This window comes from Cervus elaphus, chromosome X (assembly GCF_910594005.1).
Source record: "Cervus elaphus chromosome X, mCerEla1.1, whole genome shotgun sequence".
NCBI classification, from domain to species: Eukaryota; Metazoa; Chordata; class Mammalia; order Artiodactyla; family Cervidae; genus Cervus; species Cervus elaphus.
Window position 1 is genome coordinate 117,739,401 of NC_057848.1, and position 12,205 is coordinate 117,751,605.

Sequence of the window (12,205 nt, forward strand, 5' to 3'; positions counted from 1 at the left end):
TATAGAAGTACACAGGCATACCAGCCCGCAGGGAGGAGGTCTGGATACTGCGTAGGCGGGCAGGGTAACTGTGTAGTGATTGGCTGGAAAAGACGAATTTAGAACGGAGCAGCTGCCAGACTTACGAAAGTGTGTGCTGAGTGGCGGAAGCTAAATACCTACGGGGGCGGGGTCGAGCTGCAATCAGTTACAAACAGGCGGAACCTGGCTTTGCATGGATTGGCGGAAGCTGGACTCAACCTAGAATAGAGACCAGACCAGGGAAGGCGGGATCAGCCCTACACCCATTGCTGGAAGCTGGAACTGCTTAGCGTCTGGGGCAAGGCCAAGGTTGAGCCTAGATGGACGTGAGTGTAATTTAAAGTACCTGAGGAACAATTGGGGTGTTGGGAGAAAGGTAAACCTTTTGGTCAGGAGTGAAAGGCTGAATTGCTTTGAGAACAAACCTCCACCATGAATCGGCCCATTCTCTGGTAATTCAGAGTACTGTACAGGAAAAGAAATGGAAGGGTCAGGTGGGGGCCCAGGTTGCCAAGGCAACGGTAGAGAGGGCACAGAAGTCAAAAGGCAGGACTTCAGTGGTGCATTAATGGTCCCACACAGACCGGATCTCTGGGCTTCTTTAGTACTTTGTGCTTTAGAAACAGGGCACTTTAGGAAACAGTAGGGGTTAAGGGGGGAAAGAAGGGCCGTGTGACTCAAAGACATTCAGGCTCTTTAATGTCAGGGGAGGTAGGAAGAAGTCAGTGCTGAGTCTCTGGGAAATTCTGCAGACCTTGTAGCTCTCTAAGCCCCTGAAAAAGAGAACATAAGAGGCTGAACAGAGACTGGGTCCAGGCCCCATCCCAGGCTTGCGCGGAACTCTCTTCCCTCTGAGCCAGCCTGGCTCCAGTTTGACTCCAGTTTAAAGGAAAATGTGGTCCTTCCCATCTCTGGCTCTCTCTCCTTCTCAGGTCCCCACCCTAAACATTTGGAGATAGAGTCTAAGAATGGAGTGAGCTGCTCTCACCTCTAGCAACATGTGGATATGGGCCTTGATATTCATGGAGTCCTTGGTGAGGTTGTCGCTGAGCCTGGAGAAAAGAAACAAGAAAGGTGAAGTGGGCCCCACTTATGGTCAGGAGGATGATGCTTCTTCATCACTTCAGGAACTAACTACATTCTGTATGACTTCCACATGGTAGGTGGTAGAACATCCTACTACCTGAGCTGCTCCTATGCAGAGATGCCTGGCTGCCATCTGGACTGCACTGATTCAGAGACATTTACTGAGTGCCTACTCTACACCAGGTCGTTTTAGGTACTGGGAGATAGCAGCAAACACAGCAAACAAAAATCTTGGCCTTGTGGAACTCAAATTCTCATTATGGGGGACAAATGATGGGAATAAAATATGGAATATGTCAGATGGTTATAAGTACAATGAAAAAATTAGATGTTAAGAGAGGATAACGAGTGCAGGAGTGGGGGCTGTAATTCTAATTAGAGTGCTTAGGGATCGCTTCACGGAGAAGCACGTTTGAGTAAAGACTTAAAATGAAGAAGCGAATTGTGTGGCTAGATGGAGGATGAGTGTTCAATACACAAGGGGCAGCAAATGCAGAGGCTCTGAGGTGGGAGTGCACCTGCCATGTCTGAGGTACAGCAGAGAGGCCAGCAGGACTGGAGAAGGATCAGTGAAGGGGGGGTTGTAGAAGGTGAGGTCACAGAGGTAAGCAGGGGAGAAAGATCATGTAAGACCTACCAGGCCATGGTAAGGACTCTGGCTTTTATTCTAAGTGAGATGGGAGCCAGAGGAGGATGGTGATCAGAGAAGGGATGTGAAATGACTAGGGTTTAAGAGGATCCATCTGGCTGCTGTGTGGAGAACTGACTGGGGATAAGGACAGCTAGTGTGGAAGAGGAAGTCCAGTGAGGAGGCAGTCCAGGTGAGAAAGGCAGACTCAGACCACAGTGGCAGTAGTTGAGGTGATGAGAAATGACTAGATTTGGGATATATTTTGAAGGTAAAGTCAACAGGATTTACCAAAGGAGGGTGTTGGGTGTGAGAGAGAGAACTCAAGGAAGACACCAAGGCCTAAGTGACTGGGAAGCTGGAGTTGCCTGAAACCATGCCAGCTCTGGGCTGTTGAGTTACATGAAAGAAAAAAAAGTGGAAGTATCAGTTGCTCAGTCATGTCCGACTCTTTGCAACCACATGGACTGGGGCTCACCAGGCGCCTCTGTCCATGGAATTCTCCAGGCAAGAATCCTGGAGTGGGTTGCCATTTACATGAACCAGTCACTTTTTTCTCTCTATGCCAACTGGGACCAGTCTCACTCAAAGAATCCTAATTCACCCAAAGGATCAAGGAAGGCCTTTGAAGAATGAGTAAGACAGTAGGATAGTCTTTTCCACAAAAAGTCCAAAAGGCAGGAAAGAGCTTTTTAAGGAGGAGTCAGGAGGCCAGAGTGTTAGAAACTAAGTGAATGGTGGAAGAAAAGTGGCACAAGTTAGGATCCAAGAGGTAGGTAGGGGACAGATCATGTAATCTTGATATTATGAGAGGAATATGGATTTTATTGTGTTGAGCTATCTGTCAATGTAAGAGTCAGTTTCAGGGAAATGAAATACTGTTAAGAAAAGCAGAAGGCAACAACAAAGGATATTAAATTGGGGAAAAATAGTATGAACCCATTTATATATCACTATCTCTCAAAGTTGTGTTTTCTTTTTTTTTTTCAAAGTTGTATTTTCATCTAGCCCTCTCTCCTGAATTCCAGCCTTGGGAGTTTTAACTACATCTTCAGAAAACTTCCTTCAATTTTTAATGATCACCTCACACTTAACAGGTCCCAGACTGAAATCCTGATTTTCCCCTCCAAATCTGCTCTCCCCTTATCTTCTCCATCTCATAAAAGGGCAATTCCATCCTTTGCTCAGCCGAAAACCTGGACTCCTTTTTCTCACACCCCACTTCCAGTCAAGCATCCTATTTATAATTGCAACTGCTCCATCCCAGGCAATGTTTCTAGCCTCCAATCCTTGCTGCTTTCTGCACCACTGTCAACCTGTGACATACTACATCCTTTACTTATTTGTTTATTATTTGTCTCCCCTGAATAGAATGTAAGCTGCGTGGGCAGAGATTTGGTCAGCTTTGCCCCCCCCACTGTATTCACAGGAACCAAAAAGTACGTGGCACATAGTATATACTCAGTGTATAAGCTTAGTCTATGAAAGGTTTCAGCACTTAAAAAAAAGGAGAAAAGTATAAAGTTCACCAAATGCTAGTTGTAACAAAAGGGATATGTTTAATTTATTGCTACTGATTTAATATGTAAGGCTGTGTTAATAGTCAAATAGTTATTCTGTTTTTTCTGTAATCATGTCTACTTATGGGTGTGGATGTGTACTCCTTTCTGTGTTATCAGAAAGAATATATACAGAGACCTGATCTTTCTACTCCCCAAACAGAGAAATAGACTAAAAACAGGAAGTACTGATAGGCCATTTTGGTTACATAAAATAACCTGAAGGAAAGTTATTTAAAGTGTTTCTCAAATAACCACACATTTTAAAGAAGAGAATGAGCTCCACAGACTCAAATCTTCATCTCCTAGAAAGATTCAATTACTAGGGAGTCCTACTAATTATAATAAAGTAATAAGAGATTCATGGGCTTCCCAGGTAGTGCTAGTGGTAAAGAACCCGCCTGCCAATGTAGGAGATGTAAGAGATGTGGGTTCAATCCCTGGGTCGGGACGATCACCTGGAGGAGGGCATGGCAACCCACTCTGGTATTCTTGCCTGGAGAATTCCATGAATAGAGGAGCCTGGCAGGCTACAGTCTATGGGGTTGCAGAGTCGGACACAACTGAAGCGACTTAGCACAGTAAGGAATTCACATTTCTCATCACACTAATAGACCAAATCAATAAATCAGAAAGACCAAACAGGGGGCAAAGACACATACCTCATTCTGGGGAAAGACATCAAGTCTCAAAAAATTAAAATCTATTTGAAAGGCTCAGGAATCCGGTGACATAACAAGGAAGGCTTTATCATTAAGAAAAAAAAAACTGACTTGTTCTAAATGGCTACTGGTTCAGAATTATACTGGCCTATTAAAGCAGGCCCCTCAACCAAACTATTTACCAAATCTTATCACTAAGATTTAGAAATCTCCACAGGTCTGAGGCTCATTTGAGTTTATGAACACTGAAACCTCGAAAAGGTCTGAAAAGAGAAGAATTACTGAAACCTAAGGTAGCCAGCTCTGGAAGAAAGGAATAAGACATAAAGGGAAATATAACCTAGAATTTTAGATCAGTAGTATTCACACTTGTGAGATGTTGTTAATCTAAGTGTATTTGCTCAGCGTCCCCTCACTCACTCCATCTGAGTGACTGAACGCTCACCATTCTCAGCAGTTCCTGTAACATGGCAGGCACACTGGTCCCCTTGCCAGGAATGCTCTTCCCTAGAGAGCCCTATGGTGTGTTTACTCAACCAAGTAACTCAAATGTTGCTTCCTCTCGAAGGCCTTCCTTAGCCACATTTCAGAAGTCTCTCCACAATCACAATTCCCCTTCCCTACATAGAACCTTACACTCAGAGTTCATCCTTTATCCCCACGCTACCTCCATCACCAACAGAGATCTACCAATACTTCAATCCCCACTTAAATCTATTTCCAGCATATGCTTTGAAATTCATTCAACAAACACAGGGTGCCTCCTATATGCTATGTGCTATTCTAGTGACTTGAGATGTAGAGAAAATCTCTCCCTTTGCAAAGCTTATATCCTAATGGGAGCAGGCAATGAACATTATAAAAAAGTAAATCACACAGTAAACATTAGGTGGTCATAAGTGCTAGGGAAAAAAGAAAAAGTAGAACAAGGGAGGGGAATCAGGAGTGCCAAGGGTTGCAATTTTCAAGTTAGGTTATAGGAAGTGACATTTAAGCAAGACTTCAAGTGAATAAGGAGAAAGGAAGCCATGCAGGTATCAGGGGGGAAAGTGCTGTAGGCAGACAGAGAACAGTTATTGCAATTGTGCTGAGGCGTGATCACTCTGTGGGCATTTAAAGAGCCTGCGAAGGTTAGTGTTATGAGAGCACAGTGAATGAGCAGGAAAATTAGCAAGAGGTGAAGTCAGAGATAACTTGTTTTACGTTACTGATTTACAGGCTGAGACCTCCAGGATCTGGTCAAAACTGTGCTGATGTGTAACAGTTATAGCCCTTCTAGAATGCAAGCTTTCAAGGAATCCTTCTGTCTTGTTCATGCTGCCTCCCCAACATCAAGCACAGAGCCTGGCATACAGCAAATGCCCAATAAATTTTTGTGTGAGTGAACAATACAGAGACCATTTATTGAGTACTTATTATGTGATACACCTGGGGCTAAGCTTTGCATTACCCCTAGAGAGAGGGGTAAGTGGTTCCTAGGTACCATCCCAGGTAGCCAGGGTGAAAGGGGGAAGAAGGATGTTACAAATGGTGGTGTTTTAGACAGTATCCTCATGCAATGGACTTACTCTGTGAGGAGACTGCTCTTACGATCAATGAACTTGAGAGCTTCTGCCAGTGTCAACTCCAGGAAAAAACCATATCCAAGGGCCACATAGATTCGTGAAGTGTCTGGGCTAAGGAAACAGTGGTGATAGGAAGTGGAGAAGTCCTTATCACTGTTTAGCATACCACACAGTTTAATATTTTTTTTTTACTCCCCACCCCCCACCTTCCCCAAACTGAAGGTCAGGGTGGGCAGAGAATTTGTCCTGTTTTATTTACTGTCACATATTCAGCACCAAGCAGTGTCTGGTTCATAGCAAATACTAACAAAAATATTTGTTGAATGAAGGAAAAGGGAAGCTGAACCCTTTGGGCTCAGAGGGGCAGGTAGACACTCACACCACTGTGTCAACGAAGAAGTTACAGCCCAAATCCACCTGCATATATAACTCCGAGTGATTAGCTTCCTGTGGGGCCAGGGAAAAAGAGGTAGGGATCAGTGGTCAACTTTTAGGTCAGGTGACAGGTTTTGGTCTTGGGTATCTCTTCTCTTCCCCCTGCTTTGCTCACAAAAAGACAGTACCTAACCCTGGTATCTTTACCTGGAGTCGCTCAATGACATTTCTCAGTTGAAGGTATTTGGCCAGCTGCTCATATACCTTGTCACGATGGTCCAGGACCTTTCTGATGGGACATGACAGGACAAGAGCAAAATGGTGACCAAGAGGAAACCCTGTCCCTCTTGGAATATCTCACATCATGACCCCCTGAGACTCTCCTGTCACCAGGGTCTAAACAGGAATTTTAGTGCTGAAGACAAGGTTTGGACTCTGGGTCAGATTGCTTCGGTTTGAATCCAGGCTTTCCATTTTACTAGCTGTGTGACTTTGGCAAGTGAGTAACCTCTTTAGAATTCAATTTCCCCATCTTTAAAATAGGAATGAGGAGTATTACTTCATAGAGTCATTAGGAGGATTAAATGAGTATTTACTATAAGGCATTTAGAATAGTGCCCACCAAACAAAGTTCTCTATATGCGTTAGCTCTTATTTATGAGTATTATTATTACACTCTACTCCCAATGCCTCCCTCCAATCAGAATATGCCATTCTCACCCTAGATAAAAATCCTCCATCTCTTTTAGGATGCTTGTAATCCTAGACCTGAACACTCTCCTTCCTGCTCAGATTAATAATGATAGTAATAATTTTTTATACTCACTGAGCCTCTAGTATCCAAGTTAAACCCTTTACAAAGACTGAATACACTGAAAACCCAAACCCACCGCCGTGAGGAAGGTTGCATTAACTTCCCCATTTCACAGATGAGGTAACTGAGGCACAGAAAGTGGAGGCGAAGTACGTGTTCACACGGAAAGCAAAATGCTCAAGCCAGGATTTGAACCTGAAAACTACAGCTTCAGAACTCTTAACCCTTTAGGGGCATCGGAAGCCGCGCATGCGCGGACACAGGCTCCATTAAACCACCATGTCGCCCTCCTCACCCCACGTTGCACCCCGGATATCGCCCCTCCTTCCTCCTCGAATGGCGCACGGGGCCGGGCTCTGAACGCCTCACCCACCAATCAGAAGGCTAGGCCCTGACTTCGAACGCCCCGCTCACCACGTGGACCGCTCCAAGCGCTCCGCCCCCCCCGTTCTGTCACTTACTGCAAGTCCCGCTGCAGCACGTCAGAGATGAAAGCCTCATAGCGCAGCACTTTCTCCGCCGTTGCCTCCACCGCCCGCCGTTTAGGGGGCGTCGCCATGATGGGCTCCTGAGGAATGGGTAGGGAGAAGACCACGTTGAAGACCACTTGTCTCAGTTTGGTCTCAAGCACAGTACAACTGCACCTTTTCAGCGTTGGGAGTTGGGTCGTCCGGCTTATGCCGAGGGTTCAGCCTTCCGCCCCTCCCAGCTCTGGGACCCCATCACACAGGGACACCCAAGTACGGCCGTTACCTGAGAGCCGCCGGCAAAAAGAACTGTTAGTAAGAACCGTGGCTTCCGGGTGGCGCGGGTAAATGACGTACGACGGGGGCGCTGGCCAACCAAATAATCAGGTGGGGTGAGGCGGTCCTGAACTGAAAAAAACGCCGGAGAGAAGGAAAGGGCGGGGCTTTACGAAATCAGCTGATTACGGAAGGCTGCAGAGCGTGCGAACCTGGACGGCGCAACAAGCCTATGGGGATAGTGCACTGTTGCTGGGGGTGGGGTTTATGGGATTTGGCGGGTTCCGGAGGAGGCGGGACACACAGAGCGAGTAGAGAATTTGGTATTTAAAAGTCCAGCGCTTCAGAAGCAGTCGGGCAAGAAAAGATTTTGAATCTGGTCTGTAAAAAGGAAAGTACATCCTTGCATCGCCCTGGATTTTGATTTTTCACAAGGGAAGCTTGGGTTTGACTTCCAATAATGGAAATAAATGTGAGCATTAAAAAAAAAACGTTTTGAAAAGGAGACAAATTTTCTGACTTGCACCTTTGACGACTCCAGCTCTGTAGCCCGCAGTCCATGACTGGGGTTCAAGCAGAGGTTGATAACGCACCATGTCTAATCACGTCATTTAATTGGGGCGTCAAATGGAGGGTTGCTGAAGTCCTCTGCCCAAGATAGGTTATCTTGTAGTTAGAAAGAGTTCCTATGTTTTTATTTAAATGTGTAAACTTTATTTATTTTTATGCGCTCAAATTACCGAATGGATTTATTTCCTATGTTAGATTTTCAAATAATAGCATCTAATTCAGTTAAGTCCAGGCCTGCCGGGCCAGCCGGAAGATTTCAGCGAGCAACACGACGCGTTCCTTTAGGCTAAGAAAAAAGGAGACAGAACAGATGGGGTCGAGAGGATCGCTGCAGTCAACGATGATTCTTTATTTCTCAGGGTTACATATATACTAAACCAAGAAGAGAGGCATCCCAAAGAAAATTCTTCCCCATGTACATCATCTTTAAGATAACAATCACCAGAGCTCTCTCCTGGCGCCAAAGGCATCCTACTTATCTTAAGGGCAGTCGTGCAAAGCCATCTATCTGCACCTTGTGTGCATTCAAGGCTCACTAATGGTCTGTTAGGAGTTAACTTGGATAGTAAATTTCAGAGGGGTGGCGGGACAGAGAGCTATGTCTGCGAACAGACCCTCGACAATCAATCAAGGCAGCTCCCAGAGTCAGCTCTTTCAAGCCGCTCCCCGCAGCTCCCCCTCTTTTATTTAATAAAATGGCACGCCTGATTCTTTTGGCGTAAATAATTACTGTGTAGGACAGCCTTGATGTCCCACAGCTCTTTGACAAATTTCTTTATGATACAAGGAGTAATGCACACAAAAAGCGCTAATACCAGAAGCATGGCCACGACCCCTGAAAAAAGATGCCAAAGTGAGGTTATTGAAGGAAAATTGGAAAACAAACTGTTAACAAACTCTTCAGCATTTTCTGCCAAATCCATACTAGCCCGAGGAGCATTTTCTATATCAAGAATTTCCTGATGAAGTTGTAATAGATCTAAGGAAATGTTTTCATTACGCCAAATACCATCTAAATGTGATTTCACTCTGTCCCAAGGAGTTTCAGTATCATTATAAATTTTTGGTGTAACACAAATCCAACGATAGTTAGCATGACATCTAATTTTTGTTCTTAGCTTTAACCCTTGCACTTCTTCTCCCAAAAATCTTACTGCATCATAAAGCGCATTTAGTCTATCCTCTAATTTTCTATCTATATCTTCTTGAATCCCTAAAGCTTTGGAAGTGTTTTTTGCCAAATCGTCTACAATGCTAGCAGTATGCACAGATTGAGCTAAAGATACAGAAGCAGTAACAGCAGAAGCAATTAAAGTTATAAGCGTTACTACTCCTAGAATTATTAATCCTATCCCCCTTCGTGGCCTAGCAAGGGCTGTGCACACTCTTTCCCATAGTTCAAGCCCAGACTCTTCATACCAGGGCTCAGTAAGATTTACAGGCAACATAACAAAAGGTGGTTGTTTAACTATCAAGACTCCAGAATTATTTCTTATTCCTCGAATGCAATTGGTTAGGGTACAATTAAAACAATGAATATAATATTGACTATTATTCTTAGTAAGATTTACAGAACCAGCAATAATCATAAATGGATAAGGCACACAAGCCCGAGGATATCTCCAGGTTGCATTCCAAAAAAGTCCACCTTTAACCTTTTCTCCAGTCTGCATGAAGGATCCGCTTGTTTCAAAAGCGGCCAGCAACTTCCAGACCTCAGTTTGATAAACAAGGGTGCCGCCAAGATTCCAAATTCTCGCTGCAAACTGTCTGTTACTTTCCTTTCCGGGGTTTCTCTCTGAGTCTGGCGACCAGTCCCACAGTGAGTGCGTGTCATTAGTAATAGAATATACAGTAGCAGTCTCATCTCTACAAAGTTTCCATGGCACCGCTATATGTTTCCCTTTATGCCCCAGGCCACAGAATGGGATATCCTGGGGTCCCGTCCCGTTGCGTCGCTGTGCATGCCCTGTGAGCCTGGTCACACCAGGAGTATCCACACTCCAGCCAGTGCTGTAACCAGAACACCCGACATCCGTAACAGTGAGACAACCTGAAACATTCTGATGTCGGAAAAAGCACATTGGTAATTGTGAAGAGGATCCCGTATAAGAAATACTGGCATTCTGTGGAAAAATATGCTTATCAGAAAACCCCCCCAAAAGTATTGTGTCATTCACATACACAGGAACAGAACTCATTTCCCATCCAACGGGCTGTAAAAGAGGGGGATCAGGAACATACGCCCAGAAGATACTGGCTTCCATGGAACTTATCTGGTTTAAAAGAAGTAATAATGAAATTAATATACTAGTAGGAGAGGCAGGGGAAGGGTTGGAAGCATTCTCACACACCATCTGTAACAGTGCCTGTATCTGCTGAGTTGTCGGCAGCAGGACCGTCTCCTGGATTGTGAGCTGTCTCATTCGCTCCTCCAGTGCTCTCCTCTGCCGTGCGTACCAACCTTTCTGGGAGCCAGCGCGGCGCTTCGGCATTCTGCGGGAAAACACAAACATGACCTCTCCCCCATATTAGAACTGGATCCGGCCCATGCCATCTGCCTTCTAGCGGGTCTTTCCACCTGACTAATGGCCGTGCCTTTTTATTATCATAGTGCCAAAAACGTTGAGCTGCTGATTTTCCATTTTTATCAAGGCTCAGAAAATTTAAAACAAACAAAGCATGACTAAGAAGATTGTTAGGCGTAATAGCATACAAACTCCCCCTTTTTAATTTTTTCAGTTGGTGCTGAAGGGTTTGATGTGCCCGCTCAACAATTCCTTGGCCCTGTGGGTTATATGGGATTCCAGTCTTGTGTACGATGCGCAGCTGGGCACAAAAGGTTTGAAAATTGCGGCCAACATATCCAGGGCCATTGTCTGTTTTGATGCATTTAGGTAGGCCCATAGCAGAAAAACTCCGTAAGCAATGCTGCTGCAACAAACTTCTGGCACAAGGTGGGGCTATTGGCCATACCCTGTGGCAAAACTTTCTAATGATACCTGCGCATTGGTTGGGAAAAATTAACAGATGGAACACTAAAAGCAAATCGAGGGCAATCTTGAGGTGCTAAAGGAATAGTATAAAAGCAGTCTTTTAAATCTAAGATTATTATGTGGGCATTTCTAGGAATAGCCATGGGAGAAGGCAATCCTGGTTGTAATGCTCCCATGACTTCCATAGTTTCATTAACCTTTCGCAGATCCTGCAAAAGCCTCCATTTCCCAGATTTTTTCTTAATAACAAAAATGGGCGAATTCCAAGGTGAATTAGACTGTTCAATATGTCCCAATTCTAACTGTTCCTGCACCAGTTGTTGGGCAGCGTCAATTTTCTCTTTGGAAAGGGGCCACTGATCAACCCACACAGGCTCCTCAGACTTCCAAGTAATAGGATCTGCGTGAATTACAGGAGGATCAGAGGTCCCTTCTAAAAATACCCAAGTCCACTTCTTTTTGGTAACCTTTTTGTCTGAACAGGCGCAACAGTTCCCTGATTATTTCTTCCAAGTCCCGAGGTGGGAAGAAGCCCTTGATCTAAAAGCTGATTGCTAACCTGATCACTGGGGCTGTATAAATATACTCCCATATGAGTCATAACATCTCGTCCCCACAAATTTACAGGGAGGTTTGGGAGGACATAAGGTCTAATGTCTCCTTCGTGACCCTCATGGTCAGTCCAATGTAACAGCTCTGTACTTTGTTCAGGGTTATTAGTTTGACCAATTCCTTGCAATGTTGATATAGCTATCTGTTTAGGCCATTCTCGGGGCCAGTGTCTCTCAGCAATAACAGAAACATCAGCTCCTGTGTCCAGAATGCCTGTAAAGAACTTTCCATTTATTCTTAATGTGAACTCAGGACGATTATTAGTTATTGCCTGGACCCAGTAGGCGTCAGAGGATCCAAAGGCACCTTCCCCTCTCCTGGAAGCCAATGCTTTTCCTGTTTGCACTGCAGGGACCAATATCAATTGAGCTATACGCTGTCCACTAGCTATGGTGGTAATGCATTGTGGGGAATGGGCCATAATTTTGATTTCTCCTGTATAATCAGCATCAATTACTCCAGGAGCTATGAACAGTCCTTTTATGGTGGAGCTACTACGTCCGAGCAAAAGTCCAACGGTTCCATCAGGCAAAGGGCCGTATACCCCAGTGGGCAGAGCCTGCATTCCCATTTC

The 12,205-nt window shown here is 44.8% G+C and overlaps 1 protein-coding gene and 1 long non-coding RNA gene across 4 annotated transcripts; one reads left to right on the forward strand and one right to left on the reverse strand.

Moving 5' to 3' along the window:
- The first annotated feature begins 7 nt into the window (after positions 1–7).
- LOC122689479 lies at positions 8–5,339 on the forward strand. 3 transcript variants are annotated; one of them, XR_006339828.1, is made up of 3 exons: positions 8–347; positions 954–1,300; positions 5,175–5,339. It is a non-coding gene; the product is annotated as an uncharacterized LOC122689479 (long non-coding RNA). The 3 variants fall into 3 exon arrangements; XR_006339827.1 differs by having other exon boundaries at positions 13–347; positions 954–1,180; XR_006339826.1 differs by lacking the exon at positions 5,175–5,339 and having other exon boundaries at positions 19–347; positions 954–1,406.
- Positions 699–7,595, reverse strand: UXT (ubiquitously expressed prefoldin like chaperone). The gene is made up of 7 exons (XM_043895927.1): positions 7,464–7,595; positions 7,172–7,278; positions 6,104–6,185; positions 5,901–5,968; positions 5,525–5,632; positions 1,010–1,073; positions 699–794 (listed from the first exon to the last, which is right to left on the reverse strand). The coding sequence occupies exons 2-7, from the start codon at positions 7,267–7,269 to the stop codon at positions 744–746; spliced, it is 471 nt and encodes a 156-aa protein (XP_043751862.1). The 5' UTR covers positions 7,270–7,278; positions 7,464–7,595; the 3' UTR covers positions 699–743.
- Positions 7,596–12,205: the final 4,610 nt, after the last annotated feature.

Coding starts and splice junctions, on each gene's coding strand:
- UXT (XM_043895927.1), bottom strand. CDS start 7,269: ATGGCGACGCCCCCTAAACGGCGGGCGGTGGAGGCAACGGCGGAGAAA. Junction 5,969..6,103: donor ATGTCATTGAGCGACTCCAG/GTAAAGATACCA, acceptor CTGGCCCCACAG/GAAGCTAATCACTCGGAGTT. Junction 1,074..5,524: donor AAGAGCAGTCTCCTCACAGA/GTAAGTCCATTG, acceptor TCTTTTCTCCAG/GCTCAGCGACAACCTCACCA.